Genomic DNA, 27,345 nt, shown 5'->3' on the forward strand with positions numbered 1-27,345 from the left:
TGAAAATAAAATCCATCTGCTGATGCTTTACAACCTTTTCAGTTTGTAATAGTTATATACAGTCATGTATAGTGCACCTTGATTGTCTTGAAATTTCTTTAATGATTTTTTTCTTATAAGTATGCGAGTCAGCCAGCGGAGGATGAAGGTACATTATAAAACACACGTTAGTACATTTAATAAATACATATTATCTATCAAAAATGAGCCGTAGCTCTTTATCAGTTAATACACAGCACCCGCGGGGCACTCCTGTGAACTGGTGGATCGCTGCGTCATCAGGCCACGAAAGCCACAATCTCCCTTCAGTTTGGGTTCAACTCGGCATTGGCCGACCTAGGAGACCCCTACGTCTGCAGGGACCGGAGCGGGAGGCACTGGACCCCGAGCTTCCAACCACAGACCCGAGACCCTGGGGCACACAGTTTCCCGGCATGCCTGTCAGCTCTCCAAGCCGACCTCCCCTCATCTCCTTTGGAGACACCAGCCTCTAAGGACCATTCTGCATTAGGGGGCTCGCGTGGCTGTTAGAGCTCACGTGGTTTGTAGGCGGACGTGGAAAGGTGTGCTTACGATTAGGTCTTTTACCACCGATGCCCTCTTCAGATCCTCTTCCCCAACAAGGCTGTTCACAGAAACAGGTGCCACGCAACTCTGTCCTTGAACTGGGCTCTGTGGGGCAGGGGGCTGCGCCCCTGGGCACAGACACCTCTCTGTACCTTCCGGTGACATCACCAGGAAACGGCAGTTCGCTCACTCCCCCCCCCTCCGCCCAGGGCCACGCTCAGCCTGCGCCCATCTTAGCGCCCGAATAAAGCAAAACGCAAGCAGTCACGGTCAGGGGCTTCACGGAAAGAAGGGAAAAGATCTCAGTCCTGACACAAAGCTGATCCACGAGTGGGGTCAAAGGTTACATGCTGGCAGTCGCTGCCCCGAGCTCACCTGGCATGCTGGGCACCTGCGCCCAGGGAAGGGGGGTGCGAACACCCCCTGCAGGGCTCTGCAGCCAAGTCCTGAGTCCCGGGTGGGGTCGGGGCTCCGAAGGACTCCAGGGACCGGGGCTGAGCCACCATTTCCTGGCACAAGGATGTGTAACGCAGGCGGCTCCCAGTGGCCTGGACACAGGTGTTGGAAGATTTTTATATTTTGAGAATTCAGTGCAACTGCCACTGCCGCCCCCCCTCCCCCCCCCCCCGAGCTCCCACCCGCCCCTGCTGCTCCTGCCACAGGGCTGGGGTGGGGTCCTGGGAGCGGCCGGACCCTGGGCTGGGCGTAGGTGCTGGCCAGAGGGAACCTGGAGGAGGGCCACACAGACGCTGGGCTAGGCGGGGGCGGGGGGGGGAGGGCGAGGGGGGACAGCAGAGACTAGGCCTTGAGAAAAGTCAGTTTTATTAAAACACTCAGCTCAGACACATTGGTTATGAAGAGGCCAGTTTCCCTCTCCAAATACTAACCTTTTCCATTTTTCTAAAAGGATCAAGGTGTCTGGGCTGTTCGGGCCCAGCCTCCTGTGCGCCCATGCCATCAGCTGAGACTCGCCGAGCATTGTTAGGGCGGTGCTGGCCAAACAGTGCAGCGCGCGGGCTGGGGGCTGAGCCGTTGGAATGCAGGGGGCCGGGGGGCGGGGGCAGGGGGGACTTGCCGGGGACAGGTGGGAGCCACGACAGGACAACGGGCTTGGAGGACTCGAACCATTTTCATGGACCTTGCAGGCACCAAGTTAGCGATGTACCACTCCCCGCACACGCAGCAGAAAGCTCGAGGCTGCACCCAGCTCGCCCCATGCCAGGCAGCAGTGCCGCCCTCCACCGGAGGCAGCCGGTGCCCCATCCGGGAAAATCTGCTGAGGTGCCTGCCCGGCCGCCTGCTGACCCCGGGCTTCAAGCTGGTGGCCCCACGTCAGCCTTTGAAATGAATGGTAGCGGGCACGAGGCCGGGGAGGCAGCGCCTCGCTTTCCTGCCTCGGACACGGGCTCAGAGGCCCCAGGGAGGCCCAGTGGTCACCCCGCTCCCAGACCGCACCCCTTTGGCACCTGACAGCACCTCCAGGCCGCGGCGACAGCTTGCCTCCCGATTCCATCGGCCTCTCCTCTCACACCCACGGCCTCCTGACCTGCTCCTGACCCCGAAAGTGCAGAAGGTGGAGATCCCCGTGGGCCCCTCCACGGCCGGCACCTCCAGGAGGCCGCGGGTCGTGGGGGCCCCTCCACGTTCACCCACAGCTGCCTGGCCCCCAGCCATGAGCGCAGGGCTGGCCCACCCTGAGGATGCGACGGGCTTCCTGCCGTTTGTGAGGGAGCTAACACTACTGGCAATTAGCTTCGCTGCAGTGTGCGGGGTCGAGGGGCTGGGCTGTGGGGGAGGGTTAGCTTCCCGGTCAGCAGGTTCACATCACACTGGCCCTGGCCTAGGGTTTCCAGGGCTCCGGCTGGAGGTGCCTGTGCGGCCTGGCCTGGCGGCTGACTCCTCCCAGCGGGACGCGCCCTCAGAGGTCGGCCTGCGGCTCTCACCAGAGGTGTCTTCCCGTGTAACTCGGTGGCGCGGTTGGGATCTGGAAGCAAGGAAACACACTAAGCTCTGTGCTAGGAAGTCAGCATCCCCACGGCACAAGGTGTGAGGCCTGCCTTCTCCCGGGGCTGGGCGCCGGGGGCCCTGCCTTCTCCCGGGGCTGGGCGCCGGGGGCCCTGCCTTCTCCCGGGGCTGGGTGCCACGGCCCTGCCTTCTCGGGAAGCCCACCTTCCTTTTTCTGGGTCATGCGCCAGAGTAAATGTTTCCTTACCCAGAAACCCTTCACCTTCTGAGTCAGGGTGCTCTTCCCTCTTGAAGGGACCAGGGGGGCTGAGGACTGACCTCTGGGGCCACCTAATCATATTAATTACTAGAGGCCCAGTGCATGATTTAATCATGCACCTGGTGCACCAGCGGGCTGGCTGTCCGCCGGTGCCCCAGGCCTTCCGAAAGCCTCCGGCTGCTGCGGAGGCTTTCGAAAGGCCTTGCGCCGGAGCAGACAGCTGGCCAGGTCCCCCGCTTTGGCCTTTGATCGCGGGGGACCTGGCCGGCTGCCCCAGGCCTTCCGAAAGCCTCCGGGGCAGCCATGGCTCAGCGTCCTGCTGGCCCAATCAGCTACCCCGGCCACCCTGAGTCCCGCCCCCTGCGCCTCCTGCTGGCCCAATCGTGGGCGTAGCGGAGTGATGGTAATTTACATATTACCATTTTATTATGTAGGATAACAGCGGGGGCTCGAGTCAGGCTCTTCCCAACGAGGAGGCAGCCCAGTGAGGGGTGAGGGCTGCAGTGTGGGAATCTGGGGGCCTTTCCCACCCGCAGGGCAATGCCGACAGCACCCACAGGCAGGAGCTGCCCCAGGGCAGCCAGCCCTGACCACATCCTACACAAAGCCCCGAGGCCGGGCATGGGCGTGGCACATGCCAGAAGGAATGGAAACCCATGCGCACGTGCAGTGGCTCATGCGCCTAGGAAGAAGCAGGGCGTGCGCTTGGCATTCAATGTGGGGATGAGAGTGCGTCTGATTCGATGGAGAAGTGACAGGAGGCCATTCACAGGCAGAAGAGACAGTGATGGTGCTGTGAGGTCTGTTTGGCATCAGCTAGCTAACCTGCTTTTGTGCTCACGGGAAACGAGAGTCACTTCAATTTCTCAAGATAACTCTTCGGGAGTGGGAGCGGCACAGCCCAGGGCCCAGCTGGCACAGGGAGGGAGGGCTAAAGGGGCCTGACTAGGTTGGGTGTCAGCAAAATCCACTTCGTAATTCTGGGCTTTTCCTAAGTCACCTCCCAGGGAGAGAGAGGTACATTCTGTATGAGGAAACCCAAGAATTCACTGGGGACAAGAGCCCCAAGATACAGGGACACTTAGGGGAATCTGTAGGTGCTACACTGGGTGCAGGTGGTACAAACAGTATAGTATACCGGGTATAGATGGTACACTGGGTGCAGGTGGTACAAACAGTATAGTATACCGGGTATAGATGGTACACTGGGTGCAGGTGGTACAAACAGTATAGTATACCGGGTATAGATGGTACACTGGGTGCAGGTGGTACAAACAGTATAGTATACCGGGTATAGGTGGTACACTGGGTGCAGGTGGTACACTGGGTGCAGGTGGTACACAGGGTGCAGGTGGTACACTGGGTATAGGTGGTACACTGGGTACAGGTGGTACACCGGGTGCAGGTGGTACACCGGGTATAGGTGGTACACCGGGTGCAGGTGGTACACTGGGTGCAGGGGGTACACAGGGTGCAGGTGGTACACTGGGTGCAGGTGGTACACTGGGTGAAGGTGGTACACTGGGTATAGGTGGTACACTGGGTGCAGGTGGTACACTGGGTATAGGTGGTACACTGGGTGCAGGTGGTACACAGGGTGCAGGTGGTACACTGGGTGCAGGTGGTACACTGGGTACAGGTGGTACAATCAGTATAGTATACCGGGTATAGATGGTACACGGGGTGCAGGTGGTACAAACAGTATAGTATATCGGGTATAGGTGGTACACTGGCTGCAGGTGGTACAATCAGTATAGTATACCGGGTATAGGTGCTACACTGGGTGCAGGTGGTACACTGGGTGCAGGTGGAACACAGGGTGCAGGTGGTACACTGGGTGCAGGTGGTACACAGGGTGCAGGTGGTACACTGGGTGCAGGTGGTACACTGGGTGCAGGTGGTACACTGGGTGTAGGTGGTACACAGGGTGCAGGTGGTACACTGGGTGCAGGTGGTACACTGGGTGCAGGTGGTACACAGGGTGCAGGTGGTACACTGGGTGCAGGTGGTACACAGGGTGCAGGTGGTACACTGGGTATAGGTGGTACACTGGGTGCAGGTGGTACACTGGGTGCAGGTGGTACACTGGGTGTAGGTGGTACACAGGGTGCAGGTGGTACACAGGGTGCAGGTGGTACACTGGGTGCAGGTGGTACACTGGGTGTAGGTGGTACACTGGGTGCAGGTGGTACACTGGGTGCAGGTGGTACACTGGGTGCAGGTGGTACACAGGGTGCAGGTGGTACACTGGGTGCAGGTGGTACACTGGGTGCAGGTGGTACACAGGGTGCAGGTGGTACACTGGGTGCAGGTGGTACACTGGGTACAGGTGGTACAATCAGTATAGTATACCGGGTATAGATGGTACACGGGGTGCAGGTGGTACAAACAGTATAGTATATCGGGTATAGGTGGTACACTGGCTGCAGGTGGTACAATCAGTATAGTATACTGGGTATAGGTGCTACACTGGGTGCAGGTGGTACACTGGGTGCAGGTGGAACACAGGGTGCAGGTGTTACACTGGGTGCAGGTGGTACACAGGGTGCAGGTGGTACACTGGGTGCAGGTGGTACACAGGGTGCAGGTGGTACACTGGGTGCAGGTGGTACACTGGGTGCAGGTGGTACACAGGGTGCAGGTGGTACACTGGGTGCAGGTGGTACACTGGGTATAGGTGGTACACTGGGTGCAGGTGGTACACTGGGTGCAGGTGGTACACTGGGTGTAGGTGGTACACAGGGTGCAGGTGGTACACAGGGTGCAGGTGGTACACTGGGTGCAGGTGGTACACTGGGTGTAGGTGGTACACTGGGTGCAGTTGGTACACTGGGTGTAGGTGGTACACTGGGTGTAGGTGGTACACAGGGTGCAGGTGGTACACTGGGTGCAGGTGGTACACTGGGTGCAGGTGGTACACAGGGTGCAGGTGGTACACTGGGTGCAGGTGGTACACTGGGTGCAGGTGGTACACAGGGTGCAGGTGGTACACTGCGTGCAGGTGGTACACTGCGTGCAGGTGGTACACAGGGTGCAGGTGGTACACTGGGTGCAGGTGGTACACTGGGTGCAGGTGGTACACTGGGTGCAGGTGGTACACTGGGTATAGGTGGTACACTGGGTGCAGGTGGTACACTGGGTGCAGGTGGTACACTGGGTGCAGGTTGTACACTGGGTGCAGGTGGTACACTGGGTACAGGTGGTACACTGGGTGCAGGTGGTACACTGGGTGTAGGTGGTACACTGGGTACAGGTGGTACACTGGGTATAGGTGGTACACTGGGTGTAGGTGGTACACTGGGTGCAGGTGGTACAATCAGTATAGTATACCGGGTATAGGTGGTACACAGGGTGCAGGTGGTACACTGGGTATAGGTGGTACACTGGGTGCAGGTGGTACACTGGGTGCAGGTGGTACACTGGGTGTAGGTTGTACACTGGGTGCAGGTGGTACACTGGGTATAGGTGGTACACTGGGTGCAGGTGGTACACTGGGTGCAGGTGGTACACTGGGTGTAGGTGGTACACTGGGTGCAGGTGGTACACTGGGTATAGGTGGTACACTGGGTGTAGGTGGTACACTGGGTGCAGGTGGTACAATCAGTATAGTATACCGGGTATAGGTGGTACACAGGGTGCAGGTGGTACACTGGGTATAGGTGGTACACTGGGTGCAGGTGGTACACTGGGTGCAGGTGGTACAATCAGTATAGTATACCGGGTATAGGTGGTACACAGGGTGCAGGTGGTACACTGGGTATAGGTGGTACACTGGGTATAGGTGGTACACAGGGTGCAGGTGGTACACTGGGTATAGGTGGTACACTGGGTGCAGGTGGTACCCAGGGTGCAGGTGGTACACTGGGTGCAGGTGGTACACCGGGTGCAGGTGGTAGACTATAGGGGCCTAGGTGCGTGGAGAAGGGTAGGAGAAACAAGCCTCGCCGTGTTCCCGCTGCAGCATCTGCTAGGGCTGCTGTCTGCACAGGCCTAGCAGCCCCTGCAGAGCCGTGTCCCTGTGGGAGCTGTTCCCTCCCACCCCGTCTCCCCCTCAGGTTTCTGCCAAAACATCAGTTGTGATACTCACAGTCCCGCCGTTCAGCACCACGGCCATCTCGGTCGGCTGGTACACATTGCTTCTAAACGGAGCGCTGGGTCTGCTTCCCAAACTGCCGTTGCGGAACCCTGCTGTCCGGAGAGCTGGGGGAGGCGGGAGCCACACACACCCCAAAACAACAAGGAAGAGAGACGGCTTTGTGTTCCTCCCCTGCATCAGCACGCTCCAGCACGCAGCCCTCCCTCCGGCCTTTGTCACAGCCTGACTCCCAACAAGTCACAGAGGGGCTTTGTTCTCCGCCCCGAGCGACCCATCCTGGGCGGGGGCGGGGGGGGGGGAGGAGGGCGGGAGTCTGCAGAGTCCAGGCTGCAGCTGCTAAGGTGGACAGGCCAGGCCTCCCCTCCCCACCTGCAAGGCTCCAGGGGACAAGGACACACCCTGCACTCCCAGGTCCCCCGGACCAAAGACCCACCACAGCAGGCCATTCACGGCCAGCTCAACATCACGCCGTCAACACGGCTGTGTCCCACACACAGAAGCAGGGAAGAGCACGGACCAAGGCATGTGACAGAGGGCGTCCCACAGGAAAGCAGGGCACAGAGGAGCTTGGACCAGACCAGGGCTCCTGCTGAACAGGAAAGAATTAAGATCTGAAGCAAAGACAGAGAAATATGCAGGCGGTCTACCTCTGGAAGGTGGTAAGCGTGTTTCTTACCTGCTGTGTACTTCCAGAGATTCTCTCCCCCTTTTTAATAAAGAAAAGCCTAATGACACCGAGGAACTTAAATGCATATTGCTAAGCCTGTAAGGGCTACACACTGTATGATGCCAACTATAATGTCCTGGAAAAGGCAAAGCTAGAGACTGTAAAGGCATTCGTGCGCTGGCGGTGGGCTGGTGATGAATGGCGGAGCGCGGGCATCTTCAGGCCGCGAGCTATTCTGCACCAGAACGAACGGTGGAGAGGACAGCATGCATCTGTCCAGAGCACAGAGCTGTGCAGACCAGGCGTGAGTCCGCCCACAGGTCCGTGACGGCTCTGGCTAATAGTGAAGATTCACTAATGTAGGATGCACGTTGTTAGTGAAGGGGTTTGTGGGAACAGCCTGTATTTCCTGCTAATTTTTCTGTAAACCTACAACTGCTCTAAAAAACATTCTTATTAAAACGTAGTGGAGAAGGTAGTAGGACTTTAAAAATCGGAACAGAAGTCACCTTCACGGTGCGGCGTCCTCTCCACGATCTTCCTTTCAGTGAAGGCACTGTTCCGGGAAACCTCTCCTGAGAGTCTTGCTGAGGGATCATCTTTCTGACTAAAGAGGTCTTGCAATTTTCACAAACTCCTTGGGACAGGGACCACAACCACCTTGGAAGTACAGTTCACCTTCACAGGATGCCAGCCAGGAGCCAGGCCCTGAGAAGAATACTTTACATATCTATGAACTCATTTAATTTTCATAGCACCATGGGTACTTCTATGATTTCCACTTTCCGTGGGGCACAGAGAGATTAAGTAACTCGCCCAAGGTCACACAGCTGATAAGGGACAGAATCAGTATTCAAACTCAGGCAGAGAAGCTGTGTTCATAATGATCACACTGTACCAGCTCCGATACTAGGTTCGAATGAACACCACACTTAGTTCATTAGAAGCAACTTAAATTCAAGTGACACTGGGGACAGCTGGACCCAGATTGGACCAAAGGAACTGAGGCAGGATAGGGAACCCAAGTTCCCAGACACACTTATGAAAACCGCTTTTGCTTTAGCATCTCCGAGCCTTCACAGCCCTGTGCACGTTCTGAGCAAGGAGATGTCCTTCCTGGGAAGCAGAGCAGGGGCCGCCGGGCCCAGCAGGGACAGGAGACCGTCCCGCTCTCAATCCCTAGCCTGATCCACTTGAAGGAGGGAAGTGCAGACACAGCAGCTGTGGTGGGGACTCAGTGCTGCACTGCCCAGCTGTGGGGTGCACGGGCCAAGGGCCCTCTCCTCTGGGAAACATCCCTCCCCCACATTCTAAGCCCCTGAGTGTTGGCTACAGTGGCATCCTCCCCTGGCCTCCAGGTGGGCATGTGATTTAGGCCTAGCCAGTCAGGGCATCATATCTCCCCGGCCATGCTGATTGGCTCAGGAAGGGCCATCAGGTCCAATCAGAGCTAACTCTGGGATTTTTCTCTAGCATCCTGGGAAATGTTCCTCTTTTCTACTGGGACTCTGTGCAAGCCTAGAGCTTTGGGCTGCCAAGATGCTAACAGGTTAAGAAATGGAAAGAGACCAAATCTTGTCACTTCGCGCTCCCGGATCAAACCACTCCTGAAGCTTCCTCCTTAGTCGACCAGTTTTGTTGCTGTGCTGTACTCTTGCTTTGCTTAAGCTGATTAAAATCAGGTTTTCATTACTTGCAACTTCAAGAATCCCAACTAACACCCCATTCTGACCTGGGTCAACTCTGAAAGGCAAGCAGGGCTTACCCATAGGTCCCCACAGGAATCAAAGATCAGAGGTTGAACGCCAGCCCTCCCCTGTCTAGACTCTGTGAGTGAGGCTAGCATGGCCCTGTCCTCCCACCTCCCCAAAGTCACTGAGGGCCTTCCACTGGGAAGCTAAGGGCCAGGGTTTAAACAGCCCTCAGCTCTAACGAGATCTGAGCCCTCACAGAAGAAAGAATTCTTTCCTTTCCTGCTCGTGGAAAGGTGAGCATTTCAAGCGCCTGCTAACACTGCCCGAGATGTGACCTGAGGTGCTACATCCGTCAGCGTATTTTAATCTTTTACTCACATACCTCATGCCTTGTTGGTACTTATCCATAAGCAGCAGGCTGGTGAGGTGGTGAGGTGGCCTCCTTGGGGGAAGGGAATGAGGAAGCAGAGGCTGAGCCACAGGCCACCTGGGATGCATCCCACCTCTGAAAGCCAAGGCAACTTTCAAGGAAGGGGAGCCTGAAAGGCCAGCAGGTGAAAATGCAAAAAACAAGGCCAGCTGTGGGGCCGGTTCCTTATAGAAGCTGGCTGAGGTCAGCGCCACAGCGGACAACAGCTTCTCTCACCGTGCACGGGAGTGTGGCCAGGCGTCCCTGTAGGCAAAGCCAGGGCTCCCGGGACAGAGGCAGCACAGCCAGATGCCAACCCAGCCTCTGAGCTTTCTGAGGGCACGGCTTGCCTGGAGCTGCCCTGCGGGTCCCATGGAAATGTCAGTGGATACACATGTGGGCTGATGCAAAATAGGGCTATTAAAAAAAAGTCTGACAACATACAAGGCTGGTAAAGACGTGAGGAAATAGGGCTCTCATACGATGATCAGAGGGGGGCAGTATATATCAGGACTCCAAGGCACAGATTCTTTGGTGCAACTTTAGGTGCAGTCTGGGAATTTTTTATTTTATATTTTGCAGGGAGTTAGTTGATCAAGGGCACTTGGCTGCCTGCCTGCCTGCCTGATCACCCCTAACCACTCTGCCTGCCTGCCTCATTGCCCCTAACCACTCACCTGCTTGCCTCATTGCCCCTAACCACTCTGCCTGCCTGCCTGCCTGCCTGATCACCCCTAACCACTCTGCCTGCCTGCCTCATTGCCCCTAACCACTCTGCCTGCCTGCCTCATTGCCCCTAACCACTCGCCTGCTTGCCTCATTGCCCCTAACCACTCTGCCTGCCTGCCTCATTGCCCCTAACCACTCTGCCTGCCTGCCTCATTGCCCCTAACCACTCGCCTGCTTGCCTCATTGCCCCTAACCACTCGCCTGCCTGCCTCATTGCCCCTAACCACTCGCCTGCCTGCCTCATTGCCCCTAACCACTCGCCTGCTTGCCTCATTGCCCCTAACCACTCGCCTGCTTGCCTCATTGCCCCTAACCACTCGCCTGCCTGCCTCATTGCCCCTAACCACTCTACATACCTGCCTCATTGCCCCTAACCACTTTGCCTGCTTGCCTGATTGCCCCTAACTACTCTGCCTGCCTGCTTGATGCCCCTAACTGTTCCGCTGCCTGCCTGATCGCCCCTAACTGCTCACCTGCCTGTCTGATCGCCCCTAACCACTCTGCCTGACTGCCTACCTGCCTGATCAATCCTAATCACTCGCCTGCCTGCCTGATCGCCCCTAACCACTCTGTCTCGGCCCCCGCCATAGTGGCTTCATCTGGAAGGATGTCCAGAATGACGTCTGGAATGTCATTTGGCTGTCCAGTCTAATCAGCATATTATGCTTTTATTATTATAGAGTAGAGGCCCGGTGCACGAAATTCATGCATTGTGGGGTGGTAGTCCCTCAGCCTAGCCTGCACCCTCTCCAATCCGGGACCCCTTGGGGGATGTCCGACCGCCAGTTTAGGCCCGATCCCTGTGAGATCCCTGTGGGATCGGGTCTAAACTGGCAGTCAGAAATCCCTCTTCGCAATCCAGGACTGCTGACTCCTAACTGCTCGCTTGCCTGCCTGCCTGCCTGATATCCTCTAACCACCTCTGCCTGCTGACCTGATTCCCCCTAACCACCTCTGCCTGATGGCCTGATCCCCCCTAACTGCCTCTGCCTGCCGACCTGATTGCCCCCCAACTGCTCCCCTACAGGCCTGATCGTCCCCTAACTGCCTCTGCCTGCTGACCTGATCACCCCTAACTGCTCCCCTGCCAGCCTGATCACCTCCTAACTGCTCTCCCCTGCGGCCTGATAGCCCCCTAACTGCTCTCCCCTGGGGGCCTGATCACCACTAACCACCTCTGTCTCGGCCCCCGCCACTGTGGCTTTGTCCAAAGGACGTCCAGAAGATGTGTGATCTAATTAGCATAGTACCCTTTTATTAGTATACATAATACTGTAATAACAATGGATGAGACCAAGTAGGTACTAGACTTATGGGGGGATCACTCCATCTATACGAATAAAGAGCTAATATGCTAATGGTTGGGATGCCACAACGGGTAAAGACCGGGTCATCAGCATATTAGCTGGGGCGTTGCTCTGGAGACCGGCAGAAGCGGGGAGCGCCGGGAGGAGGCGGGACCATCCCGTGCTGAGGAGGGCAGGGGTGAGAGCCCACAGCGCCCCCCTCACCAGTCCTTTGCCACCCACCGCTCACACTCTGAGTGCCCCCCGGCCCACCTGCCAGGGGAAGGAGCACAGCAGCGGGAGGCTCCCACGTTCTCCTCTGGCGCCATGACAGGGCGGAGCCCCCGCGTTGCTCCGGAGACAGGGCGGAAGTGGGGGGGCGCCCAGAGAAGGCGGGACCAGCCCGAGGTGACCGGAGGCACTGGGGGCGGGGCTCGAAGCGGCCAGAGAAGGCCGGAGGGTTTGGGGGCGGGGCTGCAGGTGGGTGGGCGGCGCCACGCAAATTCGTGCGCTGGGCTCCTAGTAAATTATTAAATGTCTAACCACTGGGTTGTACACCTGGAACTAATATAATATTGAACACCAACTGCAAATAAAAAATTTGAAAGATACAGAAAAACAGGAAATGTTCACTGCAGCATAACTTTATACGGGAAGCCAGAAACACATGGGACATTCGCCAGCTGGAGACCAGAAACGACGTCAGGTATGGGAACAGACACGCTGTCCGCAGTCACTGGCAGGAGAGGCCTCGGCCGTGGTGCTGCGTGAGGCAAGCACACTCCCAGCCCCGCGTTCAACCTGCTTACACCTCACAGTCACTCGGAGCTTGCAGTGTCTGGGCCCAGAGACTTACAGAGTAAGGGACAGGCACCGGCCGTCTTTAAGCTGCTCAGGGGATTCTTATGTGCAGCTAGGTTATGAACAGCTCTGTGGCATCGTCGTGTGTGTGTGTGTGTGTGTGTGTGTGAGAGAGAGAGAGAGAGAGAGAGAGAGAGAGAGAGAGAGAGAGAGAGAGACTCAGTCTGGCAAGATGGGAGCACTGCCTTTGGGCAAGGGTATTTTGAGCAATTTTTATTATTTCTATTTGCTGAGCCTCCTACATGAGTATTACTCAACCTTAGTCATCAGAAAGGGGCAATAACACTACTAGTATTTTCTCTGGGAGAAGAGAGGGGACTAAAAGACAAGCTTCTTGGCTTTGGTACATGTCAGGGTGTAACAGATGTGGGCGGGGGCACTTCGGAACCCCACCACCCCTGCACCTGTTGGTCCTGGCCTGGGTCCAGTTCCCTTGGTCTCTGGATCTTACTCGGACGGACGTACCGGTTGCATTTCCCCAGGAAGGGATGCATGTAATGGGAGCCAGAACACCCACTTTCCCCGCCCCGCTCTCCTGCGCACTTAGCATTGAACTGAACCAGTGGCGGGCTTCAGCTCCGTGACATGGGACTGAACCCCCGTCTTCTCAATGCACAGAGCATCCTGATGCATCAGGGACATGAGGGCACCAACGTGCTCTGAGAAGAATAATTCTGCCTGGTCCACACCGGGCTCTGCCTCAGTTACCTGTCTGCAAAGGGGACCTCATGGGGTCACTGTAGGTATTAAACGAGATTAGCTACTAAAATGCCACGCAACAAAGGTTAGCCATCCCCTTTTGAAGACCCTAAAATACATGGGCAGTCCTAGCACCCCCACTTCACGGCAAGGAGACTAGACCTTCAAGCTCCTAGTGTTCCGGGGTAACAGAGCTTTGGGAGCCTGACAAAGTGACAGATCAACAAGGAATGTGCAGACTCGCACCCATGTCAGGCAATGCAGTACCATCGCGCCCCGGTGGTCTGTGGGAAGAACCTGCTGCAGAGGAGCCGAGTAAGAGGCTCCCGGCCGCTGGGCCCCGCCGGCTGCTGGCCTCTGTGCGCCCTGCCCACTGTGCCCTCTGGGCTCCCAGAGATGCCCCCGTCCCGACCTCCCCAGCCAGCTATCTGTGCCTGGTCTCAGGCTCTGCTCTCAGAAGAGCCCGCCAGAATCACATCCCATGCCAGGCACCGTGGCACCGACCCCTGGGCCTGGTACCCCAGCATGGCACCTCCCACGGCAGCGCCACGAAGCACCTTTTATTTTTGTAACAGAGGAGAGAAATGACTCAAAGCCCCACATCCAGAAGCGGCAGAGACAGCGGCTGAATCCAGACACCTGACTCGAGGGCTTCAATGTCTGCATTTCTGCACTCGAGGTGCCCACCCGCTGCACATGCCCCCTGCCAGGGCAGAATGAAGGCTAACCTGGTGGTGGGCGTGGCTGGGCCAGGGCCTGAGGCGGGAGCCCCTGCAGGAGCAGCTGTGCCGGCTGAGGATGGCAGGGGGTCCCCGCGGCCAGCTGCTGCTGGCTGGGACGGGGCGGCAGGGCCAGACCCAGCTTTTCAAAGCCAGAGACCTGGATTTTTACATTAAATTACTTGGCAATTTATAGGGCACAATCTAAATAAAAATCCACCTCTGGGCCAGTTTCCACACAGGGGTCCATGCTTGTGGGCTCTGACCTGCCGGAGCTGCCGCGCCCCTGTCCCCAGAGGGAAGAGAGTCCTTTCAGGACAGATGGCCCCCAGCCCCGCAGCGAGCCGCCTACCTGCGCCGTGCTCGTCCATGGAGAAGGCCTTGTTCTCCAGGTAGGTCCTCGGCAGCGGCGCGTCCTCCTCGAAGGCCGTCTCGCGCACCCGGGGCTGCGGCGCGTCGAAGTAGTTGGGCGCGTCCTGGCGCGGCGCGGGCAGCAGGGCGCAGTGCACCTCGGGGATGGCGTGGCAGAGCACGAAGACCCAGCCGCTGGCCACCAGCGCGATGGCCTGGGTGGGGTCGCCCCAGGCCTCGCCGGGCCGCAGCCGCGCGTTGCCGTAGAGGTACATGGTCAGCCAGGCGGCCCAGACGAGCGCGGAGAGCGCGGCCGTGAGCAGCAGGCCGGCGCCGCGCCGCCTCCAGCGGCGGAACTTGCCGCACAGCGCGAGCAGCGCCAGCACCAGCGCGGCCGCCAGCAGCGCCAGGTCGTAGCCGAGCGCCAGCGCGAAGTCCGCGGGCTCGTAGGCGCAGGCCGGCCGCGCGTCGCGCAGCACCGTCAGCACCAGCCACTCGGCCGCGATGACCACCTGCACGAGCGTCAGGCAGAGCGCGGCGCCCAGCAGGTGCGCGCCCGGCGGGCCCCGGCCGCGCCGCACCAGCGCCCGCACGCGCCAGGCCTGGCTGGCGAGGCAGGCGAAGCAGAGCGCGAACAGCACGCCCCACAGGAAGCGGCGCGCCGCGCACACCGCCTCGTCCTCGCGGATGATGAAGGCGAAGGTCAGCCCGAACAGGCCCAGCGTGCCCAGCAGGAAGAGGAAGTGCAGGCCCACGGGGTCCCGCTTCTCCTGCTCCGTGATGAAGGGCAGCCGCACCAGCAGGATGAGCATCAGGAGCAGCGTGATCAGGGCGCCGGCGCCGGCCGCCGCCTCCACCACGATGCCCCACACGGAGTCCAGGTCGCACAGGGACACGTACTGCGGGAGGAGGTCCAGCCCGCAGCCCCGGGACGTGCTGGAGTTCTCCGAGGCCCCCGCGGCGGCCGCGCAGAGCAGGAGCAGGGCCAGCGCTCCGAGGGCTCCCATCTTTCTCTCTGGCACCACGCATGTTCCAGGAAAGTGGGGTGGGGGCGGGGGGTGGGGAAAAAACATCAATTCATCGTCAGCCTCCCAGTCCCCGGCCTGCTCCACCTCATTTCAAATCTGCCAGCCCATGTGGTGCCTTGGGACACTAAGGACAAGCCTCCCCCCCCCCCCCCGGGGGTGGGGGTACTGGGGTGGGTGGATTCGGGCCCCATCTGCACCCGGGGCCAGGCCAGGGAACAGCAGTGACTCATCACCAGCGCCTGGAGGAGCGGGGAGAGGAGGCTCCCTTTCTGGGAATACCATCATAGTCTGACTTTGAGGCCACATCTGACCTCCAAAACTCAGGCAGTAAAATGAAACTTTAAAGAGACAGTTACGGCACAGCCACCACAGGCCATTCAGTCTCTCGTGTCAGCAGCTGGCACTTGGTGACAACACGGTCCAGGCCAGGCACACAACACGGCCAGCCCTTACCCAGGGACAAACCACCCCCAGGAGGCTGGGGCACCTGCCCAGGGTCACACAACCGGCTCCTGGCAGCCTCCCGCACTTCAGCTGCAGGACCATGTGCCCAGTGAACCGGCTCCCCGCCCATCCTGAGTCCCCACCCTCGCAGCCCCTCCAGATTCCCCAAGAACCCATCTCACTCCATGCCAGCTCTCCCAGGGATGCCCACAGGGTGCTCCCCGGCACCCACTCTGGTCCCCGCGGAAGCCGGAGTCCACAGCAGCCACCTTAGCCCAGGGCTCCCGCCCTTCCCGCTCCCTCCACGTGGACACTTCTTGGAGCCACAGCAAGGAACGTGGTCCCCCTGCAGGCCTGGCTCCAACGTGGTCCCCTCAGGCCGGGCGTGGTCACACTCCCATTCCTCTCCATCAGAGCCCCTTCCTCTGTCTGTTAGTCAATCACATCTCACTTTGTGCCTGTTCACTCTGCTTCTAGGGTCCCTCTCCCCTGTCCTCCCGGCCTGCCTGTCTCCAGGGCCAGCTGTCCGTCTCGATCAGCACAGACAGGGTTTCTCCGCCCTGAAACTCCTGACACTTAACGCCTGGTCATTCCATGTTGTGGGTCTATCACTGGCCCCCACCCACTAGATGCCCAAAGCAGCCCACCTCCCCGAATTGTCACCCAAGACCTTCAGACACTGCCATGACCCCTCGGCGTGAGGTCATGGGTGAGCACCCCGGTACTGACTCCAGCAAAGTAGATGCTCAGGGAAAATGGAGGTCACAGGACCCCTCCTCCACCCCCACCACAGCCCGGGGCTTGGAAGGGAGCCAGCCTCCGGCCTCACAAAAGCCTCCGGACCCTTTGCTAAGCGTCTGCAGCCAGCTCACTGCCTGGGCACCCCTGAGTGCGGGCGGGAACAGCCCCTCCAGGCAGCTCCACGGGCCCTGGGCTTCCCTGAGTAACCGTGTATCAGCCACCCTCTCAGTTCCCGCCTGGGATCCTGTGAACAGCTCTGACCCTGCCGTGGCTGGGAGACCACCACGGGGGTGAATTGTTGATGCCGCTGACCGGGAAGGAGCCTGGAGCTGCACGTCCGGCCCCTCTGCCTGCAGACGAGAGCAGGCAGGCGAGCGAGGGAGGCGCTTGGCAAGAGATGCTCTTACACAGCACCCCACTCGGGCAAGTCAGCAGCGAGGGTGCACCCCAGACATTGGCTCTCTGGCCACGGCAGCCACTTAGGCCTTGTCCGCACACTGCCTGTGTAGGTATTATTAACTGGCTCCCCAAGTCCTTAAAATGAACGCATTTAAAAGAAAACAAGCCAGTCCTAGCCAGTTTGGCTCAGTGGATAGAGCGTAGGCCTGCCAAGGGCCCGGTTCAATTCTGGTCAAGGGCACGTACCTCGGTTGTAGGCTCTTCCCCGGGCCCTGGTCAGGGCGCAGGCAGGAGGCAACCAATCGATGTGTTTCTCTCACATCGATATCTCTCTGTCTTCCCCTCTCTCTTCCCCTCTCCCTAAAAGTCAATGGAAAAATACCCTCGGGTGAAGATTAACCAATCAATAAACAAATAAATTAAAGAAAACGACCCATTGAAACACTTTTCCCGGGAAATGTTGAATCGCCTGATGTAACTCCTGTTGCACGCCCAGTGGCACAGCCCCGACCACCCTCTGGGACAGCTGCCCTGGCCAGAGCTGCTCCTCACAGTCCTGTGCCAAGCGGGATGCCAGCGTGAGGAAGCGCTGGCTGTGCCAGGACTAGAGGCCACCTGCTCCTGCGCGGGCCGCCCTGCAGAGGGGCGGCCATTGCTTCCACGGAGCCTACCGAGGGCTTCTCAGCAAGGCACGTCCCACAGAGCCTCCGGGTCACACCCCGCAGGGCTGGAGGGCGGGGCAGGAATGGGCTTCTGCAGGCTTGGCCCCGCCCGCCCCTTACCCTAAGCCAAGGGGCATTTGGCCTCGTCTAGGGACACTTCTGGTTGTCACAACTGGGGAGCGAGGTGCAGCTGGCATCTAGTGGGTAGAGGCCAGGGGTGCTGCTGACGCTCCCACAGTGCACAGACACCCGCCCCCCCCCCCCCCCCCCCCGCAGCCATACAAAGAGTGACCCAGCCCTGAATGTCAGCAGTTCCAGGCTGAGAAGGCCTGAGGCCGCCTGCGGTTGGCTTGACGGGGAATGCTAGGTGAGCAGCCAGCCTCGGCCTCGGGCCCATCTTGTGTCCCCTCCTGGCAAGAGCTTGGCCTCCTTCACCCTCAGGGGACCCCTCCTCTCCCCAGGCCTGGCTACACGCAGAACGTGGTGCCCCATCTCCCCGCTTCCTGACTGGCCTTCCGACCACAAGAAGCTAACAAGGTGAAGTAACCATCAAGATGGGCCCAGGCTCCTAACACTGTAGGCGCTCCGGCATGGCCCAGGGTCCGGCTTCCATCCCCTCCCACAGGCGATGGGCACCTTGCTTTCTGCTTCCTTCCTGAGGACGCCCTCTCGCCCCGATTCGGCCCCTCTGAAGCACTCCCCCCGGAGTTTCCTCTGGGGAGCACCACAAGCCCTGGCCGAGCCCCTGACCCGGGCCGGCCCTCAGGACCGTTACCCCACGGCTGCTCCCCGACAGGCACAGGGCCCGCCAGACCCGCGACAACCCGCCTGAGGACATTTGCTAAATTCACTGCAAAGGGGTCTGCTAAGCCAAAGGGGGGAGACCTGGAGCTGGGAGGACCCGCGAACCGTCCCACAGGGACCCCGTCCCAGAGGGACCCCGTCCCAGAGGAGTGCCGGCCCAGAGGAAACGGCCGAGTGCTGGAATGGGCCTAGTGCACCATTAGCTGCCTTCAGCTACGCCTGAAGCCAGGCGCCCTGGGACTTGCCGTTCTAGCAGCCAATTAACGTCCCTTTTATGGATTAAGCCTGTTTGGGCTGGATTTGTGTTACCTGCCAACAGAGAAGTTGTATTATTCCTCCAATATCACGTGGCCCCCTCCTTCCAGGAACTCCTCCCAACCCAACAGCTAGGCGGCCAGGGCTAGGTGGGCCCAGCAGCCTCCGGTGGGTCTGTCAACGCCAAGGGTGCCCATGAGGGCACAGCCACCCACTGCATAGAGCCACGCCCAGGACAGCCAGGAGGAGGGCTAGTCCTGACTCGCAGAACGAAGCTGAGTCCGGCTCAGTCAGGATCTGGGGGGACTCAGAGTGGCCGCAGCTTGGGGCCGCGGTGACAGCGACAGCACCTGCCGCCTCACCCCCTCCTGTGCTGCTGGCGCTCGGCCATGCCCGCACAGTAGTGCCTTATGGTCTGTGCAAGGACCGGGCGAAGCAAGCACTCGCTCACCTCCCTGTCACAGGAGACAGCGGGCGGTCAGGGGCCGTCCCAGGTCCCACAGCAGGAAGCCGTGGAGCCGAGAGACGAACAAGTGCCCATTGTCACTGGGCTCACGATGGCCCAGGCTGTCAGCCTGTCACCTGGCGGGTCCTCCTCCCGCCAGTCCACCCGAGTCCGCCCCGCCCCAGCGCCATCAGTGCCTTTGATCTTTGTCGCAGGCCCACAATCCCCCCTCATTTTGTTGTGCTGCTCTTTGGTCCGTTATCCCTCCACCACCCCAGGCCCTTGTCTATCTTGTTCTGCACGAACCCCCTGGGGGCTGGCACCCACTTCCGAATGAATGAATGAATTGCTAACCATGGGCCCCGCCTTCAGGGCACTGGGGGCAGGTGTCCTCATCGCCATCAGATGGCGGAGGGGACGGGGTCTGAGTTTAAGTCAGATTTTCACCCTCGAATGGGGAACAGCAGCAGCAGCAGGGAGTCCCCGGGGTGGGGGACACAGGGGCGCGCTGTGCGAGGAGCTGGGACACAGGGAGCAGGGGCGCCAGAATGCCCCCTGCGGCCGGGCAGGCGCCTGCTGCCAGGAGAGCCAGGTGTGCTGCACAGCCATGGGCGCCCCCACATCTCAGGGGGAGCAGCGATCCGGGAACCCAAACCGGACCACACAGACCAGAGGGGTCAGTCAGCGCGAGGGAAGGTGACGGCACGGGATGAGTAAAGGGCAGCGCGCCTGTGGGATGGGAGCGTGCAGCTCCTCAGGGAAGAACAGATAAAACGGAAGGAACGTGCAAGACTCAGTTCCCAGACTCACTCATTCCACACTCAGATGCTCCTGAATGCACTGCATTGCTCTCTCTCCCTCTCTCACACACACTCTCACCCTCACACACACACCCTCACACACTTTCTCACACTCACACACTATGTGACACTCACTCTCCCTCACACACACACTCTGACCCTCACACTCACTCTCTCACTCACACACGCACACTCTCACTCACACACTCACACTCACGCACTCTCACACTCACACTCTCACACACACATCTCATACAACATTCTCTCAACACACTCTCATACACACACATACTCTCTCACATACACTCACAGTCGCACTCACACACACTCTTCTCACACACACCTCTCACTCACTCTCACACTTACAACACTCTCTCACACTCACACACCCTCTCACTCACTCACACACTCTCACACTCAAACACTCTCACTCACACACCCTCACTCACACAGCCTCACACTCACACTCTCTCACACTCACACCCTCTCACACTCACACACTCTCACTCACACGCCCTCACACTCACTCTCTCACACTCACCCTCTCACACTCTCTCAACACCCTCTCACACAGCCTCACACACTCACACTCACACACACCCTCTTACACTCACACACTCTCTCACACTCACACACACTCTCACACACCCTCTCACTCACTCACACACTCACACACTCTCACTCACACACCCTCACACTCACTCACTCTCTCACACTCACACTCACACACACCCTCTTACACTCACACACTCACACTCACACACACCCTCTTACACTCACACACTCTCTCACACTCACACACACTCTCCCTGAAGAGGGGCCAGAGGGGCTGGCAGGTGGCGGAGTGCATTCTTCATACCCGAGCGGCCCGCAGAAGCTGGGAGGAATGAAGGAGGAATGTAGGAGGAGTCCCTGACAGCCACGTGCACCGAGCACTGGGTCTTACTCCTGCTACTTGCCAGCAGCCCCTGGGGCCCGGGCAGCTGATTGAACCTTTCTTGCCTCAGTTTCCTCATCTGCCACATGGGGTGATAACAGCACCCACCGAGTAGGGCTGTGTGAGGATTAAGATAATAATTAGGGTTTAGGACAGTGGTTAACGTAGGGTAAGCGTTAATATAGTGTCTGTGATCTAAACAGACACATCTGGCTGATCTCCCTGGTCTGAGGCTGTGAGCTCCTTCCGGGCGATGGCCTGGAGAGGGAGGTGGAGAGGGCTCACACAGGAGTTCGTCCACCACTGGTTCCCAGCCTCCCCCTCCTACACCAAGGAGCGGTCCCAGAGGCGGTATGAAGGGAAACACCTTTGGGGGTGATCTGTTCTGGGAACCCCCAAACTCTCCTGAGTGGGTGCCTCACTGTGAGGATGATTTTCCTGAAAGAAACGAGGTCAGAGGGCCCAAGGTCAGCCTGGGTGCCCTAAAACGGGGTGTCTGCTGAGGAGTCAGGGCCAGGACACGCAGCGCCAGGCTGAGCCAGTCCCTGGGAACCAGCCCCCTGCCTCCCGCTCACGTGGAGGGAGGCAGTATACCCAGCGTCTGTCCCTCAGCTCGGTCCGACCGGCCTCCTGGGCCACCCGCGGGCTCCAGGAGCCCCACCCTCCACCAGGTCCCCTCCCAGGGCCCAGCAGCTCAGAGACATCTTGAACCACCTTCTCTGAAGGTGACTGTGTGTGTATGGGGGGGGGGGGGGGAGAGAGAACATGGGAGGGAAAGAAGAAAGGCGGGGAGGGCTCTAGTTTAGTCCCCAGAGGACAGCTGGCCCAGAATCAGCACTCCTGCCAGCCTCAGGCAGCAGGAGGGAAGCAGGCAGCGCGTGACCTTGCCCGCTCCTCTGTCTGCAGCTCCGAGGCACCACAGTGCCGCCTTCAAAAGGCTGGCGTGGCAAGTGCATGACAAGTCCCAGGGAGGTGCCCGGCGCCCAGGGTGTAGGGGGTTCCCGCTCATTATTAAAAAGACAACCATGGTCCCCATAGCCCCACGGGGAAGAGAAGGTAGAGGTGAGGCAGACCAGCCAGAGGCTTAGTGGAATTTACAGGTCAAGCTGGGACTAGAACCCGTTTCTCCCAAAACCTGACCTCCAGGCCTGCCCTTCCGCCCCTGCCCCTGGGGGCTGGCAGGAGGCTGTGGAGCTCTCGGGACTGGGAGCAATCCTTGCAGCTCACCCCCCTGAGAGCCACCCCAGTTTCCTGCTGGGACCGGATCAAGCAGTTACAAAGTTTCCTGAAGTTAAGCTGTTTCCTAGGCCACAATCTCACCCTCTGTTATCCTTCCCAAGTTACAGGGCGTTATAATCTCCCTTCCCCAGTGCTGCCCGGACCACCGGCCAGCTTGGGGGCCCTCGAATTTAACCCTCAGAGGTCAATAAAGAGGGTGGCCAGACACAGCTCTCTGCACGTGAATGTGCAAAGCCTCTCTGATCCCGATAGCGATAATTTAAATGCAAATTCTACCCTCAGCTGCTGGGTGGGCAGGAGGCTCCTCTGGGCTGTGATTCGGAGAAGAGGCGCCGCTGACTCAGAACCCCAGGAAGCGCTGTGCAAGTGTTCCCCGGGGGGCTCGGCTGCGGCTCCTTAGGGCCGACGAGAACTGCTTAAAAGTGGGAGTGGGTTTTAACTCGCTGAGTGCACCCACAGAGCTGCTGGCTGGACACGGACCCTGGAGGTCCCAGCACCTTGCTTTCCCCAGAAGCAAAATGAAGAAGCTGCGTCCTGTGTCCTTGTTGAGGTTAAAGGAGCTTTTAAAACTCAGATCTCCTGGCTTCCCACTCAAACCTCCAGGGGTTCTCTGGCCTAAACTCCTTTCCCAAGCCCCAAAGGTTGTGGTCTGGCTGGTCCCAGCAATCCAGTCCTGTCACAGCGGCCACCAAGTGCCCACATGCTTGCGTTCTCTCTCTCTCTCTCTCACACACACTCTCTCTCTCTCTCACACACACTCTCTCTCTCTCTCTCTCTCTCTCTCTCTCTCTCTCTCTCTCTCTCTCTCGCTCTCTCTCTCACACACACACACACACACACACACACACACACACACACACACGCTCACACACACACCTCTGCGGGGAGCTCCAGCCACAATGGCCTTTGTTCAGTTCCTCCAACTTCATCCCCACCGGCCGGTCCTGGCATGGCAGTGCTCTCCGCAGCGGGGCCCTCGCAGGGCTCCTCAAAATGTCACCAAAGGCTCTCGGCACACGCACCCGGCCGCTGCTTTCCCGGCAGCCTCACCCGAACAGAAGTTACTCCGACACCCTGACCTGCTCCGGGCCCAGCTCGCGGCGGGCTCCCTTGGTGAAACACATCCACGGGGAAGACCTGGGGCTTCTGCAGCTCCCCCCCCCCGTCCTCTCCCTTCCCAGCCAGGCTGACCCTTTCCCGCGAGCGCAGGGGGCGGAGAGGACGTGCCCACCCCGCCGAGAAGCACGGCCGGGGCCGGGGGCCGGGGGCCGGGGCCGCGGGCCGGGGGGCGGGGGGCGGGGGGCGGCCGCCGGGGGCATCCGATCTCGTTCCTCCGCCGCTCACAGCCCGGGCCTCCGAGAGCGCCCGCCGCCCCGAGGACATTCCTAAATCAAGGCTCTGGGCTCAAGTTCCGAGGCTTCCGTGCCAAGTTCCCCACTCCCAACCCTCGCCTTTGCGAGGACCCCAGTTCCTCCCGGCTCTGCGCGGTGCCCCCCAAGCCTGGCGCAGTGGGGCCCGGGCCCCGGAGGGGACGCCGCCGCCCGCCACGCCTCCGGGGTCTTTGTCCGCTCCCAGGAGCGCCCGGGGGCGCACGGGGACAGTGTGTGTGCGGGGGGGGGGGGGGGGGGGTTGGGAGAGACAGAGCGAAGGCCTGGGAATGCACCCAGAGCTGCGCTGGTGTGGGGGGCGGGGGCCGGTCCTCTGCGGCAGGCGCCCCCTTTCCGCGGGTGAACCAGCTCCCCGGACCGACGTGGGTGCGGGAGGCAGGGGTCCCGAAGGTTAGGGGACGCAGCGCAGGACGAGTCGTCACCCCCAGCCCGGCCCGGTCCCGCCATTGTGTGCGGCCGCCCCTCCGGCCCCGCGGCAGGTGCGCGGCTCACCCCAGAGCCCGGCCCTGTGCGCCCGCTCGCCGGCCCGGCCTGCGGTCAGCCCCGGCCCTGCAGCGACTTCCATCGCAGGACGAGCCCCTCGGGCGCCTGGACTCCCTGGCACCTCGCCCGGCTGCCTGACCTGCGTCGCCCCAGACTCTCCTCCGAGACTTGGATCTCTGCCTGGTCCAGGGAGGCAGCCCCCCACCCGCCCCAGTCCCCCGCCTCTGCACCCCCTGCTCCCTGCGGCTCCTCGCCCACCTCACTACGATCCCCGGACCCGGATCCCCATCTTCCCCAGCACACTAACCCCTTGGGGCGGGTGAGAAAAGGATAAGAAGCCCCCCCCCCCCCAAATCCTCCCAATTCCACGCGGGAAAAGTTTCTGGAGTCCCTACAGCGCTTTCCGCCCGTTAGCACGGCTCGCACTCACCGAGCCCCACGGCCCGCAGCGCCGACGCTCCCGCTGGCGCTCGGCCCGAGTCACATCCCCGCAGCGCGGCCGCGGCCCGCCCCGCGCGCGCACCCGGCCCGGCCTCACTGCTCGCCCTCGCGAACCGCTGCGGCGCCAGGAACCCCCTGGCCCGCCCGCGCGGCTGCAGCCGTGGCCCCGCCCCCGCAGGCCCCGCCCCACAGGCCCCGCCCCCACAGGCCCGCCTCCCCGACCACGCCCTCCGCAGGCCCCGCTCTCTACAAGCCCCGCCCCTCTCGCAGGCCCCGCCCCTGAAACCTCCGAGACCGGTCCGGTCCCCGCCTCGCCCGCTAACTGTCGCACACGGAACCCCCACGCCAATAGCGCGCACCCGCCGGCGCCAGTTCCTGGGTCCTTGTCCCAAACTCGGGGCCCTCCCCCCACGCCCACAGTGCGCCTTAAGCAGGCCCGACGCGTCCCCGGGCTGATCCGGCCGCAGGAACACTCACGCTCGGAGGCAAAGTCCAAGGAGCGTCCAGTGTAGGGCCTTGGCCCGGCCCAGGGCCCTGTCCAGCGCGGGTTCCTAAGCGATAACTTCCCCGCAACAACCAGCACCGGACCCAGAATGCGCCATCCCCTAGGCCACCAGGCACACCCGCGGCTCGGCCTCTTCCACGCAGGTCCGAACACTGCCCCCCACCCCGGCCCCGCCACATGTCCGGTTTCTGCGGACACCGGCTCAACACCCGCGTCCTTGGCCTCCAAACACATTCACACGTCCACTCGGTGCACCCTCGCGTGCCCAGACACACAAGACCCCCACCACCAACGCGGCACACACCATCACGTACACCACTCTTCGGGGTGCGCACACACTCCGTGGCCCCGGGCCTCCGGCTTTGCGCTCCGCAAACACTCCGGGCACAGCCAGGACGCCCGCTGATGAGCGCAGCCTGGCAGGAAGGGTCCGGCGGCCTCGCTTGCAGAGCCCACCTTGGCTCCTAATCCCCGCCCCGTCAGACGGGCCTTGCTCCCACTGGGCCTGGGAAGTTGCTCTCCACGCGCTGCTCCCATGGGACAGGTGCCCTAGTTGACCTGCAGGGCAGATTCCTCAGGTATCCCCTAAAAACACCCTAGAACTTGAGGACCCCACAACTCCAGTTTCTCAAGTGAGACCCCCCTCACCCCATCCCATACAGGACTTACAGGACACAACAGGGAGATGGCCCCTGCTCCCCACCTCCCTGCGGGTGGGGTGAGGCGGGGAGGCAGGAGGGTAGCAGAATAACACTACACTCTGGGATTCTCGCCTGCCCTGATCTCTGGGGACCATGGACCTTTCCTCATCCCTTCCCCAGCCGGTTTTCTGCTGGTCAGGCCACAGACGCATCCCCGCGAATACCTTGTATTATTTTTAAGTGATAATGGAAGGAAAGGGCAGTTTTATTTGCTGGGGTATCCTCCATGTCTAGAACAGTGCCTGGCACACAGAGGAGGATCTCTACAAATTTGCTGGCGCCCCTCCTCAGGGTTCCTGCTGGCCTGCGGGATTGGAAAGCGGGTGAGCACTTCCGCCTGGTGGTACGAGATCCTTCTCTTTTTATTTATTGATGAGAGAGAGGAGAGAGAGAGAGGAGAGAGAGAGAGAGAGAGAGAGAGAGAGAGAGAGAGAGAGAGAGAGAGAGAGATTCTTGCATGTGCCCTGACCCGGTGGACCGCTCCAACCACCTGACCGAGACCCTTTTCTTCCCCAGGGTAATCGAGGGCAAGTTCACCCTCTAAGCTGCAATCCCTCGCGTGCAAAGGGGAGATGATGTTAGGAGAACATGCCTGTGGGGCTGTTGTGAAGATGAAACACAGCACAGGTGAAGTGCTTCGCGTGGAGTCTGGCGTGTGAAAAGCCTTTGGTGAGTTGGTGAACATTACACTCTGCTGGCCTGTTTCACAGAGGGGCTTTCTGATGACCTGGTTAGCTTTGGGGGGTGATACGTTGGGAAGCAAAGAGTGAAAAGAGAGGAGGACATTGAGTGGCAGGTGCAATCCCCGCCCCCCCCCCCCCCCGCAAAGTTCACTGACCCAGGGTCATCATCATCATCATCACTTACGCAGTGTTTGCTGTGTGTCAGGCACAGCTCAACCATTCCCCTTCGTTAAAGTATCTAATGCTCCCAGCAGCGCTCCAGCCACAGACTCCTCACCCCATGGTGCAGATGGAGACACCGAGGCCCACAGGGATGAATTACTGGCCCACAATCATACAGCTGGCAGAGCTAGGATCCAACCGAAGCTGTGTCTCTCAACCACTGGCTAAAGGAGTGTCAAAGTCAGACAGGGTCACAGATGAGCCTCACGTCCTGGAGGCTCGTTCAGTCTCCAGCCTTGGAAAGAACAGCCTCAGAGGTGCCGGGACCCTGTCAGGCTCTCAAATACTCCATCCACCTTGGGGGAATGAAACACAGAGGTTCCCCTGGCTATTTCCTCACCAGAAAATGGAGCAGGCACTGCCCATGGCTCCCCACTGGCGCATGGATTCAGGTGTTAGTCTGACTCTGTTGAGTCTGTCTCCCAGCTAAACTACAGCTCAGCGCTGTCCCTTGCAACGGCCGCAGTGAGGGAGGGAGGCGCTCCGGTCTGCGCTGGCCGCTGTGGCAGCCCCTGGCTGCACGTCTCCACTGAGCACTTTATTATTCTTTTTAATTTTTAAATACATTTTTATTGATTTCAGAGAGGAAGGGAGAGGGAGAAAAATATAGAAACATCAGTGATGACAGAGAAACATTAATAGGCTGCCTCCTGCACGCCCCACACTGGGGATCGAGCCCGCAATCTGGGCATGTGCCCTGACTGGGAATTGAAATGTGACCTCCTGGTTCATAGGTCACGCTCAACCACTGAGCCACACCGGCCGGGCTTGAGCAATTTATATGCGACTAGCATGACTGCGGAACTGAACTTTCAGTTTTGTTTACTTTTAATTAGTTTGCATTTAAATAGCCTCATGTGGGGAGT

The 27,345-nt window shown here is 59.8% G+C and overlaps 1 protein-coding gene across 2 annotated transcripts; it reads right to left on the reverse strand.

Moving 5' to 3' along the window:
- Window positions 1–62: 62 nt before the first annotated feature.
- Window positions 63–24,488, reverse strand: GPRC5B (G protein-coupled receptor class C group 5 member B). Of its 2 annotated transcripts, XM_079784014.1 has the most exons (6): window positions 24,358–24,488; window positions 14,304–15,317; window positions 6,879–6,991; window positions 2,511–2,551; window positions 943–1,115; window positions 63–695 (listed from the first exon to the last, which is right to left on the reverse strand). In XM_079784014.1, exons 2-6 carry the CDS (start codon window positions 15,307–15,309, stop codon window positions 535–537), a joined length of 1,494 nt encoding a protein of 497 aa, XP_079640140.1. In that variant the 5' UTR covers window positions 15,310–15,317; window positions 24,358–24,488; the 3' UTR covers window positions 63–534. The 2 variants fall into 2 exon arrangements, with proteins under 2 accessions (XP_079640140.1, XP_079640139.1); XM_079784013.1 differs by lacking the exon at window positions 24,358–24,488 and having other exon boundaries at window positions 65–695; window positions 14,304–24,100.
- Between the last annotated feature and the right edge of the window lie 2,857 nt (window positions 24,489–27,345).

This window comes from Cnephaeus nilssonii (assembly GCF_951640355.1).
Source record: "Cnephaeus nilssonii genome assembly, chromosome: 2".
NCBI classification, from domain to species: Eukaryota; Metazoa; Chordata; class Mammalia; order Chiroptera; family Vespertilionidae; genus Cnephaeus; species Cnephaeus nilssonii.